The sequence below is a fragment of the Hipposideros armiger genome, unplaced genomic scaffold, assembly GCF_001890085.2.
Source record: "Hipposideros armiger isolate ML-2016 unplaced genomic scaffold, ASM189008v1 scaffold_8, whole genome shotgun sequence".
Lineage (NCBI taxonomy): Eukaryota > Metazoa > Chordata > Mammalia > Chiroptera > Hipposideridae > Hipposideros > Hipposideros armiger.
In genome coordinates, this window is record NW_017731358.1 from 6918231 (window position 1) to 6939846 (window position 21616).

The 21616-nt window shown below is 37.3% G+C and overlaps 1 protein-coding gene and 1 pseudogene across 2 annotated transcripts in view; one reads left to right on the top strand and one right to left on the bottom strand.

Moving 5' to 3' along the window:
• The first annotated feature begins 1209 nt into the window (after positions 1 to 1209).
• The window catches only part of KPNA1 (karyopherin subunit alpha 1), a 59738-nt gene continuing 39331 nt past the window's right edge, over positions 1210 to 21616 (top strand). Inside the window, exons 1-2 of the mRNA XM_019652724.1 lie at positions 1210 to 1391; positions 16550 to 16683. Coding sequence (XP_019508269.1) covers positions 16555 to 16683 — 129 coding nt within the window. The 5' untranslated portion in view covers positions 1210 to 1391; positions 16550 to 16554. The remainder of the gene's footprint in view (positions 1392 to 16549; positions 16684 to 21616) is intronic.
• Positions 17880 to 18405, bottom strand: LOC109388215 (60S ribosomal protein L23a pseudogene; annotated as a pseudogene). Its single transcript, XR_002125161.1, has one exon. The product of XR_002125161.1 is annotated as a 60S ribosomal protein L23a pseudogene (transcript).

Consider the following 21616-nt stretch of genomic DNA (forward strand, 5'->3'; position numbering starts at 1 on the left):
AGTTCCTCTGGGCTGACAGCTCTGCCCGCATTTTAAAGGTGGCTCTGTTTATATTATTTTTTACAGTGGGGATCTTGAAGGGATACCCTAGGAGTAAGGATGAACTGGAAATAAACTAGTTTTAATGAAGACTAAAGTCAAGTTCTGAATAATCTTAGCTCCTGATTGGAATAAAGTGATCCGTCCCGAGCTTAGCTGTGGTCAGGCGTGCTTGCTCCTGAGTCTCTCTCTGAGAATACTTTCACTTTTCTCAGCCCCTTTGATCAAACTCAATTCTGATCCTAAAAAGCACACCATCAGTGGGTAATACTGATGTGGCAGAGAGAGATCCAGGACAAATGAACATTGTATAGCCTGTAGTATGATCCTCTCTCCCACACTTATAAATGTATTAAGCTACTCCATTTCTTTCACCTTGCTTCTGGGGTGGGGTGGGGACATGGGGGGTGTTTTAAATTGATTTTATAAACCATGTCACACATGAAACTTTCTATTCCTTGGTTGCTGCTTGTCTGGCTTCAGTCTTTCTTCTTTCAAAGCCACTGCTCAAAAAGAATTCACCATAAAGAATTCCATCAAATTTAACAGTAACAATTATTTGCCCTAAATTTTCGTTTGAGAGCACTGATTGAGAGCAAACAAGTATTTGTGTTTCATTTAATTTCTTAATGATTTTTAATACTCCTCATACCTTATTAGGCAAAGGTGATGGGAGAAAACTAAAAAAAGGAATATCCAGAAGCTTTCTCAAACGTGACGCATGTGAATCCCTTAGACATGAGGTACTAACTTGTAACACATTTGTTATACTCCCTCAACCTTCATTGATTCCATCATACATTCAATAAACGTGTGTTAGGTACCAATGGTATTATTGGAGGCTAGATACAGACAGAGGTGAGCGAGGATCGATCCTCCCTGGAGGAGCTTCGAAGACAGGTTTTATAGCTTTAATTCTACAATTCAACCTAAGAAGTATCGTTTAATTGTCACTCCACCCACCACAACTCTACAACCTTTACCACTGGCTCCGAACCTCCTCAACGAGACCTTCTCCCCAACCGGCCATTCTTTAACTGGTTGGGGGATGACAGATAGGGGGTTCCACCGAAAGAAGGTTGAAAGACTACATCTCCCGGCAGCCTCTGCATCTAGGCAGCGGAAGGGCGCGCGCAGGCGCGTGGTCCGGCCCCTGTGCGCAGACGCACTGCGAACGCCGGTTGAGCTAGGTCTTGCTGCTGGGTGCGCGGTGGCGGATCGCGAGGCCTGGTGAGCACGGCCGAGGCACTAGCCGGTTCTTCGGGGTTGTGTTCGCGAGAGGTACTGCTGCCCGGCCAGCGAGCAAGCGGCTCACCACAGCAGTGGCACGGGGATCGGCCGCCGTTAGCCTGGTGAGTGCGGGGACCCCCGCGGCCCAGGCCCCTCCCCCTCCCGCCGGCGGATCCGGCAGCCCTCGGCGGGACCCGGGAGAGGTCCCGGGGCGTGGGAGGCGCCGGCAGTGCTCGAGCTCGGGCTCCTGGGCCCGGGCGCTCGCGGTGCGTCGGTGCGTCACTGGCCCGTCTGTCCTAACTGCCGTGCTGCTGGCGGAGTAGGGGGTGGTGGTGGGGGGGAGCGCTGGTGTGATCGCCATCGGGAACGCCGGTCGAGGCGGGGCGGCGGCGGGACTGGAAGCGGCGGCGATGACCGCGGGGCGCCGAGGCAGCGGGGCGGAGAGGAGGCGAGTGCGGAGCCTGCGCCGTGGCCCAAAGCGAGCGGGTGGGGGGCGGGGGCGAGCAGCGCAGGGTGCTGTGACTGAGGCAGGAAAGAGAGGGGGGTGGGGGGCATGTAAAAATCCTAACCCAGGCTGGATGGGACTGTCTGGGGAATTCACAAGTTACAGCCCGAGCAGGAGCGGGTGGTTTGGAGGGAGGTGGCGGCGGGGGTGGAGACGTACGACTGCAGTTTACAGATGTCATAACAACATGGGCCTGAAGCGGCTGACAGGGGTGTGGTAATTATAGGAATGACAGAACTTAGTCTGCACAGAGCGTGTGTGAGTGGCGATTCGAGGGAAACAGCGAAGTATTAGATTAAGCTCAAAATGGGACAAGAAAACTGAAGGATAACTGGAGTCAGGGAAGTCGTCATGAAGGAATGTTTAAGGTTTGAATGAAAGTATTTAATGTTCCCCTTTTAAGTGGAAGGTTTCACAAGAATTGACTTTTAAGGTTTAAATTAAGAGTAAACAATTTTGCAGTATTTATTCTAAAACATACTATCAAATAATGTTACTTTTTTTCTTCAATAAACAGTTTCTTCAAAACCCCTGTTTCATAGCAGATGAGTGATTTTTATTTCCTCCCTCTTGTTGCTTCAAAACTCATTCTTGATGTTTTTTCCCTCAACTTGTTCTTGTAATATTTTGAAAATAACCCACAAGTTATTCCCCCTCCATTTTAAAGATTAAAGAGATGAAATTTTAACTTTTCAAAGAAAAGTGAAAATGAACTCTTGTATAATATTTTTACTGTAATAATTTATTATTGGAAGGGACGATTTTATGTGTAATACCTGATTTTAAGATGGAGGACATGAGCAAAAGTAAAGGAATTAACGTTTATTGAGGTCCATTCCAGGTATTGTGCTGAATACTTTATGTATATTAAAACAGCTAATGCTTACAGTAACCCAGAGGTAGATATTAACTTTTCCTGTTCTACAGATGAGAATCAGAGAAGTTTAACTTACCCAAGGTCATCCAGCTCTTGTTGGAATCAGCCTTAGAACCCAAAGTTACTGCCATTTTAAGAATTATTTCTTCTGTCCTTTCATACTTGTTGGTTGTGTTTTCTTTATTTAACCCACTCGTTCAGCGAATACTTATGGAGTGATAATGTGCCCCAACACTGGGGATATAGACATGATCAAGACACTGTTCCTATCCCCATGAAATTTATAGTGTAGAGGGGAAGACTAACAATGAATATAAATACTGTATAACATTTTATCTGTCATTATAATTGAGCAGAAACTTGTGAAGAATTCTCCTAAATAACAAAGGAAGTTCAAATAGAATCAGGTAACATAAACCTTGAGTTTACAGTCTGGTAGGGAACCAAAACATACATTTATAAAAGCCTAGAATAAACTAAAAGTCAGTATTCTTGCATATGTTACTTTATGTCCTTATGGAAGTTTCTTCACAAAATTATGATTTAATATGCATCTTGACTTTTATCTAGGATTGGTACATAAGAAAAGGCAACATGAAAAAACGCTTCATTACCATCCAAAACACTGTTTCTAATTTATTTATTGATTCTTACAGAGTAGTGACCTTAGAGACAATTTTTTTTAAGACCCCAGTGATGAGGCTTTTTTTTTTTCTTTTTTTAAACACATAACTGCTTTATTATATTATTTGTGTTTTGTAAGCCATCCTTTTTCTCTTTACACTTTGGCTGTGAGGAGAGTCAGAGATGTGTCCAATTTTTGTAGTTTTCCTTAGCATTAACTATGATATAGTTATTAGATAGTTGGGAATTGCTCTCAGTTGTTTCCTGGACTAGTTTCTTTGTTCCCTGTTGCTCTCAATTTTGTTTTTATTTTTTCCCTTTCATTTGAAGGTAGGAATTATATCTTATTTTAATTTACAGTGTTTTAGCATAGTGTTTGTTGAATTAATGATGAAGTCTTGATGATTTATGATGTTTGTATCTTTACCTCTGTCAGATTGTTTTTAGAAGTATGTATGAATACTTTGTATAAAATCAATTAAGACTTTTGTCCATGTAAGCAAAGATGACTGATGTAGTGATAAAGGTAATTCCCTAATACTCTGTTTTACGATCTCTGTACTTTGCATGGTATTATGAATTCAGCTATAATAATGGAAGAAAACACTGGAAGTGGTAAACAATTAAATTAGCTGATTGGGGCTGATTTCACTGTAGCTGCAGTAAGCAGGAGGTGGCCCTAGGTCACTGAGGGGCCAAGTAGGGCCTGCATTAGAAGAGTTTGAAGCTCTACAGTGAAAGAGCAGGGATGAAGACTGATGGAACTGTACAGTTTTTTTTGTTTTGTTTTGTTTTGTTTTGTTTTGTTTTTTAAAGACGTTCCAAATCTATAAAACTGACCTAAGTGGTAAAATGGTTCTGACCTAGTGTAGTAGACAACTTGGGACAGTTCTTGAAAGCAGGCAATAATCCAGAATGTGGATAATGGGATAATCTCCTTCACATAACAAGAATAATGCTGCCGTTCATATACAAAGATAAGTCTGCTTATTCATCATCATTGATTTCCCAGTGTGAGGAGGGATATGTGCTGAGTCGTCCATGAGCCTCTATACTCTGTGACCAGCAAGGCAGCTTGGGGTCAGAATGGGGGTTTGTAGCTAGGAAACAGAAAGACAAGCAGAAGGTACAAATATTTATTGATGGGTCAAGCACTACATCAGATGCTTTCACTTAATTATCCTTGCATAATACTTTGAGGAGGTGGCTACTTGTACAGGGTGGTTAGGTAACTTGCCCTACTTCATTAAGTGGTGGAGCTTGGATTCAAACACAGGCCTATTTGGACTATGTTCACATCAATCATTAAAACTTGATTTGTTTTGGTTTGCAGTTTAGCATCTCCAGCAGAACAAACTAGATGTTTGTTTAACACCATGAAATGATGTTGTGAAGATTTAACAGCTGAATGGCTGTTCATGTTCCTTGCTTTTTTGCCATTAAAAATACAATTTTTAAATGAGTACAATATCTGAAAAACATCTGTCCCCTGTCCCAACCTTTGTACATTAGAGGCTACCATTTTCTTTCTTTTAGCTGTTTCCTCTTTCATATTTATAAATAACTTCTATTGCTATTTCTTGATATAGCAGTTTTAGACATTATCTATTGACTTTTCTCCACACCTCTACACTGCCTCTCCCATCCTCCCAATATAGTTATCACAGGTGTTTAAGTCAATATTCAGTGTGTTTAGAATATTATAACTGTAAATATTCACAGCTGAATCATGTGGTATGATATTATTTCTTCGCTTAGCCAGTTTTTGTTTTTCCGGAATGTAATACCTTCCCCCCCTTCATTTCCTGAGACAACTGTCCTGTAACCCTCTGTTCTTTTAATGCAGTCTGGACTGATTACTCTCTAGGCCTACTTCATAGCTGTTATCTTGGAACTTTGTTTTATGTCACTCTTAAAATTCTCTTTGCCCTTCTCCTATATTGGATTTCCTATTTCCCATATTTTCTTAGCTTCCTGAGAAAAGAGTACCTGGGAAGTAAAAACTTTCTGAGAGCTTGCATGATTGAAAAAAATTGTCATTCTACCTTAATATTTCATCAATAATTTGGCTGGGTATAAAATCTAGGCTTAAAAAATGTGGAAGTTATAGCTCTATTGTTTTCTGCATCCTAGTGTTGCAATTGAAGTCCAAAGGCATTCTGGATTCTTTTTTATATGACTTCCCTGTCTTTCCTCCAGTCTCTAGAAGCTTTTTGGATACTTTTAACCCCTGAAACTCCATAGTGATGTGCCTCAATGTGGGTCTTTTTCCATTTAAAGGCGCTCTGTGGACCCTTAATAAGCTGGGAAATTACTTTTATTATTATCTTTTGGACTTTCAGTAAAAAAAGTTTTAGAGTTAATTATGCTTCTCAGTTTTTGACACGCTTATCAACAGACCTTACAAGGTCCTTTAAATTTTTCTCTTTTATTTCTGAGCTCTCCTTCCATTACCCTTTCCAGCAGGCATCCGCTGCATTGTGGTTGATACATTCTTTGATTATACATGAATCATTGTGAAATATGCAGAGGGTTATGTGTATGTACTTAGTCTATGTACAGTCATATGCCACATAATGACGTTTTGGTCAACATTGGATCGCATCTACTACGGTAGTCCCATAAAAGTTCTGTTAGCTAGTGGTGTCATTACATCTTAGCCCAACATATCACTCACGTGTTTATGGTGATCTGGTGTAAACATACCTATTACACTGCCTGTTGTATAAAATATACACCACATGCAATTACAGTAGTAGGCTATACCATTCAGTTTTGTGTAAGTGCGCTTTATGATTTGGAGAAGATGAAACCACTTAACATGGCATTTCTCGGAACGTATCCCTGGCGTTAGGTGGCATGACTGTACATTTGACCTTTGAATAACTCGGAGGTTAGGGCACTGACCCCCATGTAATACAAAATCCAAGTATAACTTTCGACTCCCTCAAATTTTAGTTGTCCCTGATCAATGCTTAGAGTTGGCCCTCCGCATCCGCAGACTCCCAACGGCAAATCGAAAGCAGTACAGGTATTTGCAAAAGTCTGAGTATAAGTGGACCCTGTGCATTTCAAACCCATGTTGTTCAAAGGTCAACTGTATTGCGTTACAGACCTTGTCGTGTTTCTTACTTTTTTAATGGCATTGTTTTTCAGACCTTTCTGTTTTGCTGTTTGTACTTACAGTTATATGTAATGTAGAATTCCATAACATACATGTACCACATTTCACTTTTCATTCCCTAATGATTGATAACTAAGTTGCCTTTCTGGCATCACAAATATACTCTTGTACATCCTTATGGACTTGTGTGAGTTCTTCAGGACATTTAACTAGGAGCGGCAGTTCTGGGTCATAGAATAGGGGAACTAAATAGTTTATGTGACTACTAGTAGTGCAGGAGGGCTCTTGTTTGTCTGCATCTTGGCCAGTACTTGCATTTCCCAGTTTTCTAATTTTTGCCAGCCTGATTGATATGAAGTGGTATGTCATTATTTCTGTTTACATTCTTGATTCCAAATGAGTTGGAATATCTTTTGGATCCATTCAGGTTTTACCTTTTAATAATTGTCTATTTTTTCCTTTTGTCAATCTTTCCTTTGAGTATCCTGTCCTGTCTTTGTTTTCATTGGTAGAAGTTCTTTGTGGTTAGATTGGAATCAACTGTTGATTTTAGGTTTGGAAAATATTTTTTCTAAGCCTATCATTTTCTGTTAATTTTTGTCCATATTTTTTTTTATTGAATAATTTTTTTTTAATTTGATGCATTGTTTCTTTGATAATCTCTTCCTCATCAATTTTTTAATCTCTTTTGGAGCTTGGAGTTTGGGGATTGGGACTTTTAGGTGGTTCTTTAATTCATGGATATGACTGCAAAATGTGTGCAAATACATAAAAGTATATTGGTTACAACATCGGTTGTCATAGAAAATTGGAGACAAGCTTAATTGATGTCGAGTCTGGTTATTATGGTATAAAACTTAATTATTAAAAATAACTCTGTAGGCATTGATATGGAAAGTTGTCCAAAGTTGAAGCAAAGTACATAACAGTATATAATTATCCCATCAGTGTACAATAAAAACCAAAAGGATATGTGTATTATTGTATAACCAGTTTTTGAAAGGATGTTCAGAGAACTTGATGGTAGCTTTCTTTACAAATCAGGGAAGGTACACTTTCATTTTTCTCTTTATACCTATACTTCCATATTTGGAGGGTTTTTGTGGGTTTTGTTGTAATATATTTTCATAATTTTTTATGCTTTTTATAATTTAAAAAGGAAGAATATTTCAAAGGCACAAGTACACTGTATGGATGGTAGAAATTATTAGAGTGCTGGACTCATTTGTGAGTTCTTGTATACTACAATTTAACAAAAAATGGTGAGAGGGAAAACCAAGAGGGCCAGGCATTTCTCATGTATACCTACTCCTTGTGAGGAACAGTTGCTCTCAAGATCATATGGGATGTCCTGCTGTTCTTCTTCACTTGTACTTTCTATTGTCTATGCCTTTGTTTTGTATTCTTCTATCTCTTTTGTGGGTCTTTTCTTTTTCAACCTCAACTGCTGAACCCCCTTCCTTTGCAACCTATCTGAAACACCATCTTCTGTGTGAAGCCATCCTTGATCATTTTAGTCCAAAGAGATTTGTTTGAACCTTTAGAACTATATATAGCCATTTCTTCATTACACAAATATCAGGTGTGAGCTATATATGGGCCAGACAATGGAAGTTTGCTTTCATATGTTACTTTTCTTCATCTCATAAGGCATGATCTCCACTGTGAAAATGAAATTAAGACTCACAGAAATTGAGTATTTTCCCTACAGCATTGTTCTTAGAAGTAAATTTGAAAACAGGGCTTCAAGGCCAGACCGCTTCTCTGGACTTGCTTCTTATGTCACTTTAATAAAAAGAAGCAAGTGAATAGTTAATTTTTGTGTGAATATTTCTTTCACTTAGATTTTCTTTGTATATTTTTACCAAATTTTGAAATAATTTCAAGCTTACAGAAGTTTTAAGAAATGTACAAAACCTCCTGTTTACCCTTCATCCACATTTCCCAGTTGTTCACTTTACCTTTTACTCCATTTGCTTAATCATTTATTCTCTTTCAGTATATGTGTACTGTGTTCCCAACGTTGCCTTTTCTTAATTACTTGTCTTTCCAGCTCCATGTTGAATAAAGTCTTCCAATTACTCAAGTCTAATTAGTTGGCTTTTGGTCTTGTTAAACTTGATCCAAGTCTTGCCCTGTTAGGTAGGCTTTCACCTTCCTTTGACCTAAAACTTCTGATTCTTGACCTTGGATGATCATTGCAACACTGCTATTAGGCTATTTTGTAATATTTCAGAACCAAAATACTGCCTGCTTCAGCATCCCAGCTCTTTATGTCATTTCTCAGCACTGTTAAGTGTGATTTCTTCAGAATTATTTTGCTAATTATCTTCTGCGTTGCACCTAACTTTCAGTTTAATAAAGTACAGTCTGACAAAATACCATAAACAGGTACCACAGACTGGGTGGCTTAAACAACAGAAATTCATTGTCCCATAGTTCTGGAGGGTAGAAATCTGAAATCAAGGTGCCAGCATAGTTGGTTTCTGGTAAGGCCTCTTTTCCTGACATGTGGGTGACCACCCTCATTGTGCCCTTACACGGCCTTTTCTCTGCACATGCAGAGAGAGAAAGAAAGATCTTATCTTTCCATCTGTCTAGCGATCTATCTATGAATCTATTTATATCTGTCTTCAGTGTCTCTTCCTTTTATAGGGACACTAGTCCTATTGGATTAGGGCCCCACCCTCATGACCTCATTTAACTTAATTATCTCCTTAAAGGCCCTATAGCCAAATACAGAGGGTGCCAAAAAGTGTACACATTTTTTTTAAAGGTTTTTATTGGGGACAACTCATATCAAATACAGTATTAGTAAAGAGGATATTCCAAAGACCCAAGTGGAAATTCTGCAGTTATAAGTAACACTATAATTAGATGGGCTGAGTAGTAGGTTTGAACTGTTAGAAGAAAGAATTAGCAGACTTACCAATACATTGATAGAAATTCAAGGAAAGGAGAGGGGACAAAAAAGAAAAAAATGAAAAGAGCCTCAGAGAAATGCAGGGCACCATTAAATGTACCACAATACACATAATGAGAGCACCAGAAGAAGGTAAAAAAAGGAGCAGATTAAGTATATGAAGACACAATGGCTGAAAACTTCTCAAATTTACTAAAAAACTGACCTGTACATCCAAAGAATCCAGCTAACTTGGGGTAGGATTAATGCACGAAAATACACAAATGGACACATCAGTTTCAAACTGTTGAAAATCAAAGACGAGGGGAGCCTTTGCATCTGGCCACAGCAATCAGTCTTAAAACACTCAGTCAAATGATTTCCAGAAAACACGTAGCAGACTCATAAAGGCTCTTGAGACCTAATTCTTTTCCACTCTGAAATCTTAAACTATTTTGTGCGTAGAGATGTTTAACTAAAGGGATAAATGTCTATTAAGCTTGAAAAAAAAAGACGAGGAAAAATCTTCAGAGCAGCAATAGAAAAACAACCAGTTACTTACAAGGGAACTCTGATAAAAATAACAGCTGACTTCTCATCAGAAACAATGGAGGCCAAAAGGTGGTAGAATAATACAGTCATGTGCCACTTAGCAACCCGGCATTAAGTTCTGAGAAAGGTATCTTTACGCTATTTTTGTGTAAGCATTGCAGAATGTACTTACACAAATGTAGATAGTATAGCCTACTGCACACTTGGTGATATGGTATAACCTGTTACTCCTAGGCTACAATCCTGTACAGCATGAAACTACAAACAACACAAGATTAAATCACAAGAGAAAATGACGCCGTCAAGAGATATAGTAAACATGAGATGTATAAAGCTGCTGCCATTGTAATACAGATACTGTTTTACAGCACTTTTTTGTAACTAGAAAGCGTATACTCTAAAATAACGATAAAAAGTATAGTATAGCAAGTACATAAACCAGTAATATAGTCATTTATTATTATTATCAAGTATTATGTTGTACATAATTTTTTGTGCTTTTATATGACCAGCAGTCCAGTAGATTTGTTTACACCAGCATCACCACAAACACAGGAGTACTGTGTTCCTCTATGACATCATGACGGCTACAGTGTTACTAGGTGATAGAAAATTTCCAGCTCCATTATAATTTTATGGCATAACCATTGTATATGTGGTTTGTTGTTGACTGAAATGTTATGTGGTATATGACTCTATTCGAAGTACTCATAAATACTGTCAACCAAAAATCCTATATACACAGCAACTCTGATTTAAAAATGAAGGTGAAATAAAGACTTTTCTGGATTAAAAAAGAAAGAAAGAAAAGAATTTGTTACTAGCAGACTCACTTTGCAAGAATGCTAAAGGAAGTTCTTTAGGCTAAAAGCAAATGACCCCAGATGTTAATTTGAAGTCACATGAACAAAAAGCAAAATAAAGGTAATTACTGTATGTAATTTTAAGAGTATAATTTTTTCTCTCCTTTTTTTTCCTCCTTTTTTCTTAAAACTATTTTAAAAAGCAATTGTGTAAAATAATATGCATTTTACTTAATTTTTTCTCCTTTTTTCTTAAAACTATTTTAAAAAGCAATTGTGTAAAATAATATGTATATAATGTATCCTTGGGCCTATGTATATAGAAATGTAATATATTTATAAAGTATCTGCCAGTAATAGCTCAGAGGAGGTGAGTGGGAGCAAAGATACATTAAGCTAAGGAAAAGACTATAGATGATAAAGTAGTAGTATTACTGGGTTGTTGGGTTCCTAACAATAAATGTAATATGTATAACAGCAATACCATAAAAGGGAATAGAATTAGATAGCATAATATTTCTATATCTCAGTGGCATTAAGGTAGTGTAAGTCTCAAGCTGATTCTGATAAGTTAAAGTGTATGTGGTAAGCCCTAGAGCAACAACTAGGGGAAAAAAACTAAGTGAACACAGTGAAAAAGTCACCAAAGAAATTTAAATGCTTCATTAGAAAATAGTTACTGAATGGAAAAGAAAGCAGTAAAAGAGTAATAAAGGAACAAAAAAGATGAGACACACAGAAAACAAAAGTAAAAAAGCTTTCAAACCTAAATATCAATAATATCATTAAATAAGAGTTGATTAAACAATCTAATGAAAAAGGCAGAGATTGTCAGACTGGGTCCAACTATATGCTGTCTACAAGAGACACGTTTCAAGTTGAAAGATAAAAATATATTTAAAGTATAAGGATGGAAAAATGTATCATGCAAACAACAAACACAAAGTTGGAGTGGCTATACTAATAACAGAAAAAAATAGACTTTAAAATAAAATGTTACTAGAGATAAAAAGGGATGTTAATAGCACCAAAATATATGAAGCAAAAACTGACAAATGATGGGAAAAATAGACAATTCAACAATAGTAGTTGAGGGAAAAATAATAATGGTTGGGAGACTTCAATACCCCACTTTCAAAATTGGATGGAACAACTAGGCAGGCATAAGGTCAACAAGGAAACAACATTATACACCAATTAGACCCAGCAGACAACTATAGAACACACCACTACTCAGCAACAGCAGAATATATATTCTTAAGTGCATATGGGAAATTTTCCAGGATAGACCATATGCTAAGTCACAAAAATAATACAAAGGATGTTCTCTGATCACAATGGAAAGAAATTAGAAATCAACAGAAAGAAATTTGGGAAAATCACAAATATGTGGAAATTAAAGAACATACTTATGAATAACCAGCAGGTCAAAGAAGAAATCAAAAGGAAATCAGAAACTAGCTTTGAGATAAGTGAAAATGAAGTTACCACCTAAAATAACTTATGGGATATAGCTAAAGCAGGGCTTAGAGACACACTTCTAGCAATACATGCCTATATTAAGACAGAAGAAAGATCTTGAATGAATAACCTAACCTTCCATCTCAGGTCACTAGAAAGAAGAGCAAAGTAAATCTAAAACAAGTAGATATAATAAAGATTAGACTAGAAATCAATGAACTAGAGAACTAAAAAGCAATAGAGACAATTAAGGAAACCAAAAACTGGTTCTTTTAAAAAGCTCAGCAAAATTGGCAGACCTTTAGCTAGACTGACATAGAAATGGTAGAGGGATCACTATTACTGACCTTACAAAAGTTAAAAGGATTATAAAGGAATACTTTGAACAACTGTATGCCAATGAATTACACAGCTTAGATAAAATGGACAATTTTTTAGAAAGATAAAAACTACTGAAACTGACTTAAGAAATAGACAATCTGAACAGACCTCTAACAGGTGAAGAGATTTATTTAATTATACAGTTACCCACAAAGAGATGCCCAGACCCATATAACTCCACTGTTGAATTTTACCAAACATTTAAAGAAGTAGTAATACTAATTCTTGACAAACTCTTCCCAAAAATTGAGAGGAATACTTCCCATTTTATGAAAGGTAGTATTACTGTAATACCAAAGACATCATTAGAAAACTGCAGACCAATTTCTCTTATGAATATGAACACCAAAATCTTCAGCAAAATACAAACTAAATAAGAAAACTACAGACCAATCTCTCTTATGAATATGAACACAAAAGTCTTCAGCAAAATACAAACTAAATTCAATAGCATATGAAAAGTTTTTTTTTTTTTTTTTTAGCTGAGCCATCCTGCTACCTATTGGCAGCTTAGCGGCTGCTCAGCTCGGGCTGGCCTCGAACCGCTGTTGCTCAGAGCTCAAACTCTTGAGCGAGCTCTTAACCAACTGAGCCATTCGGCCGGCCCTTGAAAAGTTTTATACACCATGACCAAGTGTCATTTAGTCCAGAAATTCAAAGTTAGTGTAAAGTTCACAAAGCACTTAATGTAATATATTAGTAAAATAAAAAACAGAAGTCACATTGCATTGAAATAGACACAGAAAAAGCATTTGACAAAACCCCAAACCATTTAATGATAAAAACACTTGAGAGGCCGGCCAAGTGGCTCAGTTAGTTACTAGCACGAGCTCTGAACAACGGGGTCGCCGGTTCGATTCCCACGTGGACCAGTGAGCTGCACCTGAGCTGAGCTGCCACTGAACTGCTGGCGGGTGGCGGGATGGCTCAGCTGGTGAGAGCACGTGCTCCTATCAACAAGGTTGCTGGTTTGACTTTCTCATGGGATGGTGGGCTACGCCCACCCACAACTACGATCGAACATGGCACCTTGAGCTAAGCGGCCACAAGCTGTCGACGGGTGGCCGGATGGCAACTGGACTTGGCGCGCTGAGCTAGCTGCACCCACCACAACTAAGACTGAAGGACAACAACTTGGCAGTTCCCCTTTCCCAATTCTCCAACACTGTTCCTCTCCCCCAATTCCCCAATACAAAATTAAAAAAAAATTTAAAAACAAAGAAACACTTGAAAAACTAGGAATAGAAGGGAACTTTCTCAACATAATAAAGGACATCTATGAAAACTCCAAAGGTAACATCATACTTAGTGGTGAAAAACTGGGTACTTACCCCTAAGATTAGGATTAAGACAAGATTGTCTGCTCTCCCCACTTCTATTTCACATTGTATTGGAGGTTCTAGCCATAGTAGTTATGTAAGAAAAAGAAATAAAAGGCATGAAGACTGGAAAGAAAGAAGCAAAACTGTCTCTAGCAGATGACATGAGCTTGTGTATGGGAAATCCAAAGGAATCTACTAAGAAGGTATTAGAATTAATAAACAAGGTAACCAAGGTTGCAGGATACAAAATCAATATACAAAAGTCAATTATGTTTCTATAGACTTGTTATGAACAATTAGAAAGTACAATTAAGAAAATAATTCCATTTCCAATAGCATCAAAAAGATTAAAATACTGAGGAATAAATTTAACAAAAGAAGTGTGAAACAATCTGAAAACTGCAAAACGTGGAAAGAAATTAAAGATCTAAGTAAGTATAAAACAACGCATCTTCGTGGATTGGTAGATTTAACATTGTTAAGGTGGTAATACTCCCCAAATTGATCTGCAGGTTCAGTGCAGTCCATATCAGAATCCCAGCTGACTTTGTAGAAATTGACAACCTGATTCTAAAATTCATATGGAATTGCATGGTATCCAGAAGAACCAACACAATATTGAAAAGAATATTAAAATAGGAGGACTCACACTTCCTGATTTTGGAATTTATTACAAAAAATGGTAGTCAAGATTGTGTGAAATTGACACTTGGGTACACATGCAGATCAGTAGAATACAATTGAGAGTTGATAAACTGATTTTCAACAAGTGTGTCAAGTCTACCAGAAGCGATATGTGACATGGAGTATTGTCATGATGGAGGATGTTTTATAGCACACTTTAAAACACCTTCTCTCAACTGTAGCTCACACCCAACTGACTGCACTGAACAAGTTGAAACTTGTCATACACTGTTACTAGTGTCCAGCACACCACTTCCCGTATTGAAGATCCCTTCCTTTCCGTTGGATGGCACTCAGCAGCAGCATTCACCGTATTTTGTAATCACAATGGAAAGGCTCAGTATCACACATCACTTTTAGTATGGCAATTTCTGTCAAATAAAAACTTTACACTGTGTCCTCATTCACCTTATTCACTGGATCTGGCACCGTGTGACTTCTGGCTCTTCCCCAAAGTCAAAATGATTCAGGACATCGAGGTAGCCAAGACAGCGCAACTAAAGACACTCACAAAAGACAACTTCCAGAACTGCTTCAGAAAGTGGCAAGAAGGATGGGATAAGTGTGTTTGAAGCGAGGGGGAGTGTTTTGCGGGGGATTAATGGCAATGTGTCTTTTACTGTAACAAATGTTTAAAAATTTAAACATTCACTGTATTTTTTTAATCACACCTCATACACTTCAAAAAAGCCGTTTTAAAAAGTAACCATTTCTGGTGTACCTATGGGATAGGCCTAGGCATGTACCATATTTCCCCATGTATAAGACGCTCCCATGTATGAGACTCACCTTAATTTTGGGGCCCGAAATTTGAAAAAAAAATGTATTACATAAAGTTATTGAACTCATTTTATTCATAAAATTCATACAACTCCTCATCACTGTCAAAACTCCCAGCCATTAGCTTGTCCTCATCTGTGTCTGATAATGAATCACTGTCTTCGTATATTGCCTCGTCCTCAGTTCCATCTATGGCATTTGAAATGACACACTTCTTAAATGATTTGACAGCGATCGTCTTCTTTTAGCATTGTTTTGTGTTTGAAAATCAGCATAGGAGGCAGCCTGGTTCCATAGTCACAACAAGCTAGAACAACTGCATAATGGCTCTTTTCATGTCCACTTGTCTTCACAGTTACAGTTTTCACCCCCTTCTTATGAACAGTTCTGTTACTTGGGACATCAAATTGAAGGGGGACTTTGTCCATATTTGCAATCTGTCCCAACTCAAACTGATGTGTCTTCCGACATTGAATGACAAAACGATGAAATTCAAGGATCTTCTGCTCATAACTTTCAGGCATCTTTTGGGCGAGTCTGGTGCGTGTATGCATGCTTAGTCCATTCCTTTCCATGAACCTGAAGCACCAATTGTGTCCTCCTTTGAAATCAGTAACTTTTTTTTCATTTAGCAATTCTTCTTGCCTCATGCTGAACCATTTTTGTGGACACAGGAATTCCAATTGCCTTTTGGTCTTCAATCCATATTTTCAATTCCCTCTCTAAACCTGTCCATTTTGCTGACTTGCCTCTCATAGCCGTCTTCTGCCGTGACGTTTTCAGTAGGGTTTCTTCTTCACGTAGCCAGTCTCGGATTGTTTTCTCAGTTGGAGGAGGACCAAACTTATTTTCAGCAGCACAATTTCCATTCACTTTTGCAAACTGGATCACTGTTAACTTGAGTTCAGAACTGTACGAAAATCTTTTCTGAGCCATTTCTGGGCAGAACATGGCAAAACGTAACCTACCATAATATACCGGTAACAAGTGCGAAATAAGGAGCGCAAAGACAACAAGCGCAAAAAAGTGGGAAATGCAAATAAAAAAATCTATAACAATGAGCGCAAAAACAAGCGCAAAAAAAGCGGGAAATGCAAGTAAAAAAATATACAACCATTGTATAAGACGCACCCAGTTTTTAGACCCCCAATTTTTTTTTAAAAAAAAAGGTGCGTCTTATACATGGGGAAATACGGTATATGTATAAAAGGCTGAGCTATTAGAATAACAGTGGCCATCTGTTCCCTCCCTCTCTTATTTTGTAGAAATCATGACTACTCCAGGAAAAGAGAACTTTCGCCTGAAAAGTTACAAAAATAAGTCCCTGAATCCTGATGAGATGCGCAGGAGAAGGGAGGAAGAAGGACTGCAGTTACGCAAACAGAAAAGAGAAGAGCAGGTAAGTCCTTTACCCTTATTAATTCCTTTTAAAGAACCTAATGTTCCATTTTAAGCCTGAAACCATCTTCCTTAATTTTAATTTTAATAATGTTTTACACACACGCCCCACACACACTGAAAACTCATCATGTTTTGATGTTTTGGGGTTGGGGGAGAAGAGGTAATGAAAAGTGGAACATTAAGAATGAAGCAATCTCTCAGGTTCTCATGTTTCCGATATAACCTCTGTTTAATAATTTGGCCTATTTGTTTTTAATGTGTTTTATTTTTCTAAAATTGCAACTTCCTTAATATTTTATGTGCATGTTAATGAATTCTCGAGTGGCCAACAAAACATTGCTTTTCATTGTAAACTTTAGTTTGAAAATTTGTAAACGTGTACAGAAATGAAGAAGAGAACCCATCCTTTGGGTTCAGCAGTTATCAACAGTTTGCCTTAGTTTATGTCTGTCTATCTTTACATTTCTTTATTATATATTATATTATTTTAAAACAAAACCTCAAGGAATATGTTTTTTTCACCCCAAAGTTGATTCTGTAATATTCAGAAGAACATTTAGGACATTTTTTTTTAAATCATTTTAATCTGAGAATAGCCACAGACAAATCTGGGGCTCATCTTCTCTTTACCTTCCTCTGAAAATGCTGAGGACAAATGGTCCATCATTGTTGGCGAAGAAATTTAAAGACATAACACTTGGGTTGGGTGACTGTTTTTTGCTAAGGAGAGACTTTTGAGCTTGGAAGGGCCATTTGACCCCCACACTACAAAAGTTACATAAAAGGCAAATGAATGAGTCAGAACCTTCATACCTGGGAAGTAATTTTGCAGTTATAGTGAGCTATTCTTAACATATACTGTCCTTTTGAGTAACACTGCATCAGATAATCCAATTAGTTGAAGTCCAAGAGTAAATTACAACCTCAGTGTTTTGTTAGGGATGTGAGAATTTGAATCAAGCACTTTATCATTATTATTATTATTATTACTATTATGTTTTTTGGGTGGGCAAAGAGATTTTGTAATATTGTAGTAGTTTATATGAAGTGCAGCAAATTAAGTTATGAGTTCTTTTTTTTTTTTTTTCTTAAACCCCATTATTTATTGTGTATGAGTATATACCACAGTATGGACTCCCCCAGCACAACCAGAAATCAACATAAAGAAACATGTACAGCAAAAAAAAATTATATTTAGAATTAGCCAGCTGGACTCAGTTTAGATGATTCCAATTTTGTTGGCAACATCCAAAGCATCATAGTCAGGAGCCAGCCGAACATATGCCTTCTTCTCTCCATCAGGCCTGATCAGGGTGTTGACCTTGGCCACGTCAATGTCATAGAGCTTCTTCATAGCCTGTTTGATCTGGTGCTTATTGGCCTTGACATCCACAATGAACACAAGTGTGTTGTTGTCTTCTATCTTCTTCATGGCTGACTCGGTAGTTAGGGGGAACTTGATGATGGCATAGTGGTCAAGCTTGTTTCTTCGGGGGGCGCTCTTCCGAGGATATTTAGGCTGCCTTCGGAGCCACAGCGTCTTGGGCCTTCGGAAGGTGGGTGACGTGCGGATCTTCTTTTTTTTGTGGCTGTGGACGCCTTTCAGGACTGCTTTCTTTGCCTTCAAAGCTTTTGCTTTGGCTTCGGCTTTCGGAGGGGCAGGGGCTTCCTTCTTCGCTTTCGGCGCCATCTTCGTGAAAAGGCAAGTTATGAGTTCTTGACATTCTGCTTTATCAGGCTTGAAAGTACCACATTCATGAAAGGATGAATTTCTCTTGGTTTCTTGTTGCCTCTTTATTCATCTCTGTGTCTTATTTGAAGTGGAACCTTTTCTTTGGATTAGTTTTTATATTAGCTTCTATATTTGGGGTAGATTTTAGAAATCAAAACAGCAACGTCACATATTTATATTCACGTAAGTACATGTGAATACATGTATGTATGCACATAAGCACAAGTATAGGCCTGTACATAACCACCAGCCTGTGCATAATATTTGACATAAAGCCATTTGAAGATGTAGTAATGGCACTCTGCCATTAACGGTGTTCATTTTAAATAAAATTTTCGTATTTACTTACCTAACTGAACGCAAATACTCTATATCCTTAATACATCAAGTGTCAAGTATGACCCCCACATATCTGACTAAAAAACATTTGTAGTTGAAATTTTGTTATCTTCATTGTACGAGATCTGAAATTGTGCTCAGGTTTTAATAAAAGTTTATATGGTAAGTTTCTGGAATACTGCCCTATTTAAAATCTTAATTTGTCCTTTCATATGTGCCATCTTATGTAGGGAGAACTATATAAGACTCTAATCAGGCTTCTTAACCTCACAATAGTAACTTGTTTCATACATAATGTGTAAAATAGTAAACATTAATAAAGCACAGATTCATTTAGGTACTGTTTATCTTTCCACAGTTGTTTTGTCATTTACCGGGAAAAGTCACAGCCTAAGTCCAGCTGAGCAGCTAGATTTGAGGGTAGTACAGGAGTTGATGCTGCCAAGTACATAAAAGATAACTATATATTTTAGGGCTATCCTTTTAATAGACAAGCACTTAATATCTGTTATGTAGGCCGCACTGTATAAATGACCTCTGTTTATTTGGCACCGACAGACCAAAGTAAAACTTATTTTTGGCAGAAAAATTTACTAGTTGACATTATTCTGATTGAGCCAGTACTTATAATTTTTCATGTCCAAAAAGTGAACTCTTTACATTTACTGTTAAAATATTTTGAATTAAACAGACCCTTGCTGACTCATTCTGAGTAGGTAACACAGTGTTGCTAAAAAGTTGTAAAAACCATAGCGATGAAGAATGAAGGCTTGCTTCCTTGATGTTTTTAGTTACAAGAAATATCTTCTGAAGTGACCCAAGTTGATAAACTTGTGGACAGCTAGCTTTTCCCATTGATTAACTTGGTTGACAAGTTTGGGCAACATATAGTCTGTAAATAAGGCTTACAAAGTATGATTGTTTGGCTGTGTTTTTCTTTTTAAAAACTTGTTTTTCTGTGAGTAATACATGTACATAGTTGAAAAAATTAAATAGTGCTAAAGTACTTGAAACCAAACTAGCAGTGGTCTCATTCCCAAGTAAACCACTTTCAACTCTTAACTGTTCAATGTGGTTTATACTGCTAAATTTCTAAATAATATGTGTGTATATTACTATATATCTTTATCAATTTAAAATATCTATTGATGTTCTGTTATAGTAGGTGAAGATTTAAGCTCTATACTACTCTTTCCCTTACATTTATCCTCCTAGTATAGTTATATTGTAATATCTAAGTATTATTTATTGCTGCACTGAGTAGTAAACTATGGTTACATTTCCTTTCTTATACTTTGTTTTTCCTAGAGTTAATTGTCTCATTTTTTACCTGCTTGGCATTCTTTGACTTCCTGGCTGCCTTCTTATTCTCTCGTACAGCTCTTTTAAATTATTTTTCTCTGATTTTCTACTTGGTTAAACTTTTCAGATGAAGTATTAGTTCCAATTTTTTTTCCCTCTGGAGACCTCTACCCTACATTTTCTGACCTTTTGCTCCCGTCAGTTTTGTTTATCCTGTGGGCTTGCTGTATAGATGTAGTCTTAGGACTTCCCTTTGCTGAGAATTTCTCATCTCTTCTTATCTTGATTCTTGTGATGTAAATGGTGTTGTGCTTTTAATTTCAAATTCCAGTTGTCAGCAAATGTATGTTTCAGGACCTATAGTAATTAAAGATCACTAATAGCATCCTGCCATAACATATTAAACACACTCTGGATATAAATTTTGCTACACCAATAGGTGTAATTTTAGTGATTAGGTTTGATTTTGGAGTCATGTAAATGTTTTCAGTGATTATAAAGCAAAATTAAGTCAAAATGAGGGAGGAAATCCTTAAAAATAAACAAAAGGGATTAAATGGCCTTGTGTGTCATGCTTGTAGCTAAACCAAACAGTGAGGAATTATTTAATACATTTAAACTATGGCAATGTGATTAATTATCTCTATTGGGATATATTTTAAGGACAAAAAGAAGTATAAACAAATCTTCAACTGCTTTTAGTTAGTAATCATAGGATTGATAGTTATTATGAAACTATATGTATTTGTACATGGATACAGCAAATAAGTATTTATGTTAATTTAGGAATTTTTTAGATTAAAATATGGGAATATAAAATCAAAGAAGTTATATAAATTTGAATTGGTAACATCACTAGGGATTCATAATGTATTTTCTTAACACAAACACATACACACACACATGCCCAGCTCTGTCCTGAATAGGCCTAGAAAGAGTGAAATACCTTGTAGCAATGAGCACCCCTAAAACCCTAAGATTGTGGTCATTAGAATTTTTCTCTCACAGGAACAAGGCTGCTTAGAAAAATAGCTGATTCTTGATTAAAGATAGGGAATGTTCAAGACGAACCTGTAACATTTTTTCATAAAGCAAGTAAGTAATCGAATACCATTGAAATTGTGTTGAAAAGACTAAGGAGGCTCCTATTAGCCAAAAGTGGGATGTTTTGAGAATCAGAAAGGTACTGTAAGAACTTCTGCTCCTAGCCAAAATGGAGTAGCGCGGCCCAGATTTACCCTCCTACCTGTAGCAACCAAGAATAAATAAATAAAATACATTCAACAGCAGTTCAAGGCATCAGACATCAAGCAGTGAATGACAGTGATCTCTAGAGATGGGAAACAAGTGAGGTGAGCCCTATGATTGCCTCATCTTATTGCCTCAGAGAGTTCTGAAGTTGCAACACAGGGAGAGGGGACTTAGGTGTAAGGTAGAGCCCATGGCCTCCCTGAGTTGAGAAGATAGAGCTGAAAGTCCAGGGAGACCAAGGCAAATAGAGTTCATAGGATAGAATACCAGAAAGGAGAGTCCTGTCTATATATAGAAAGAAGCCTGG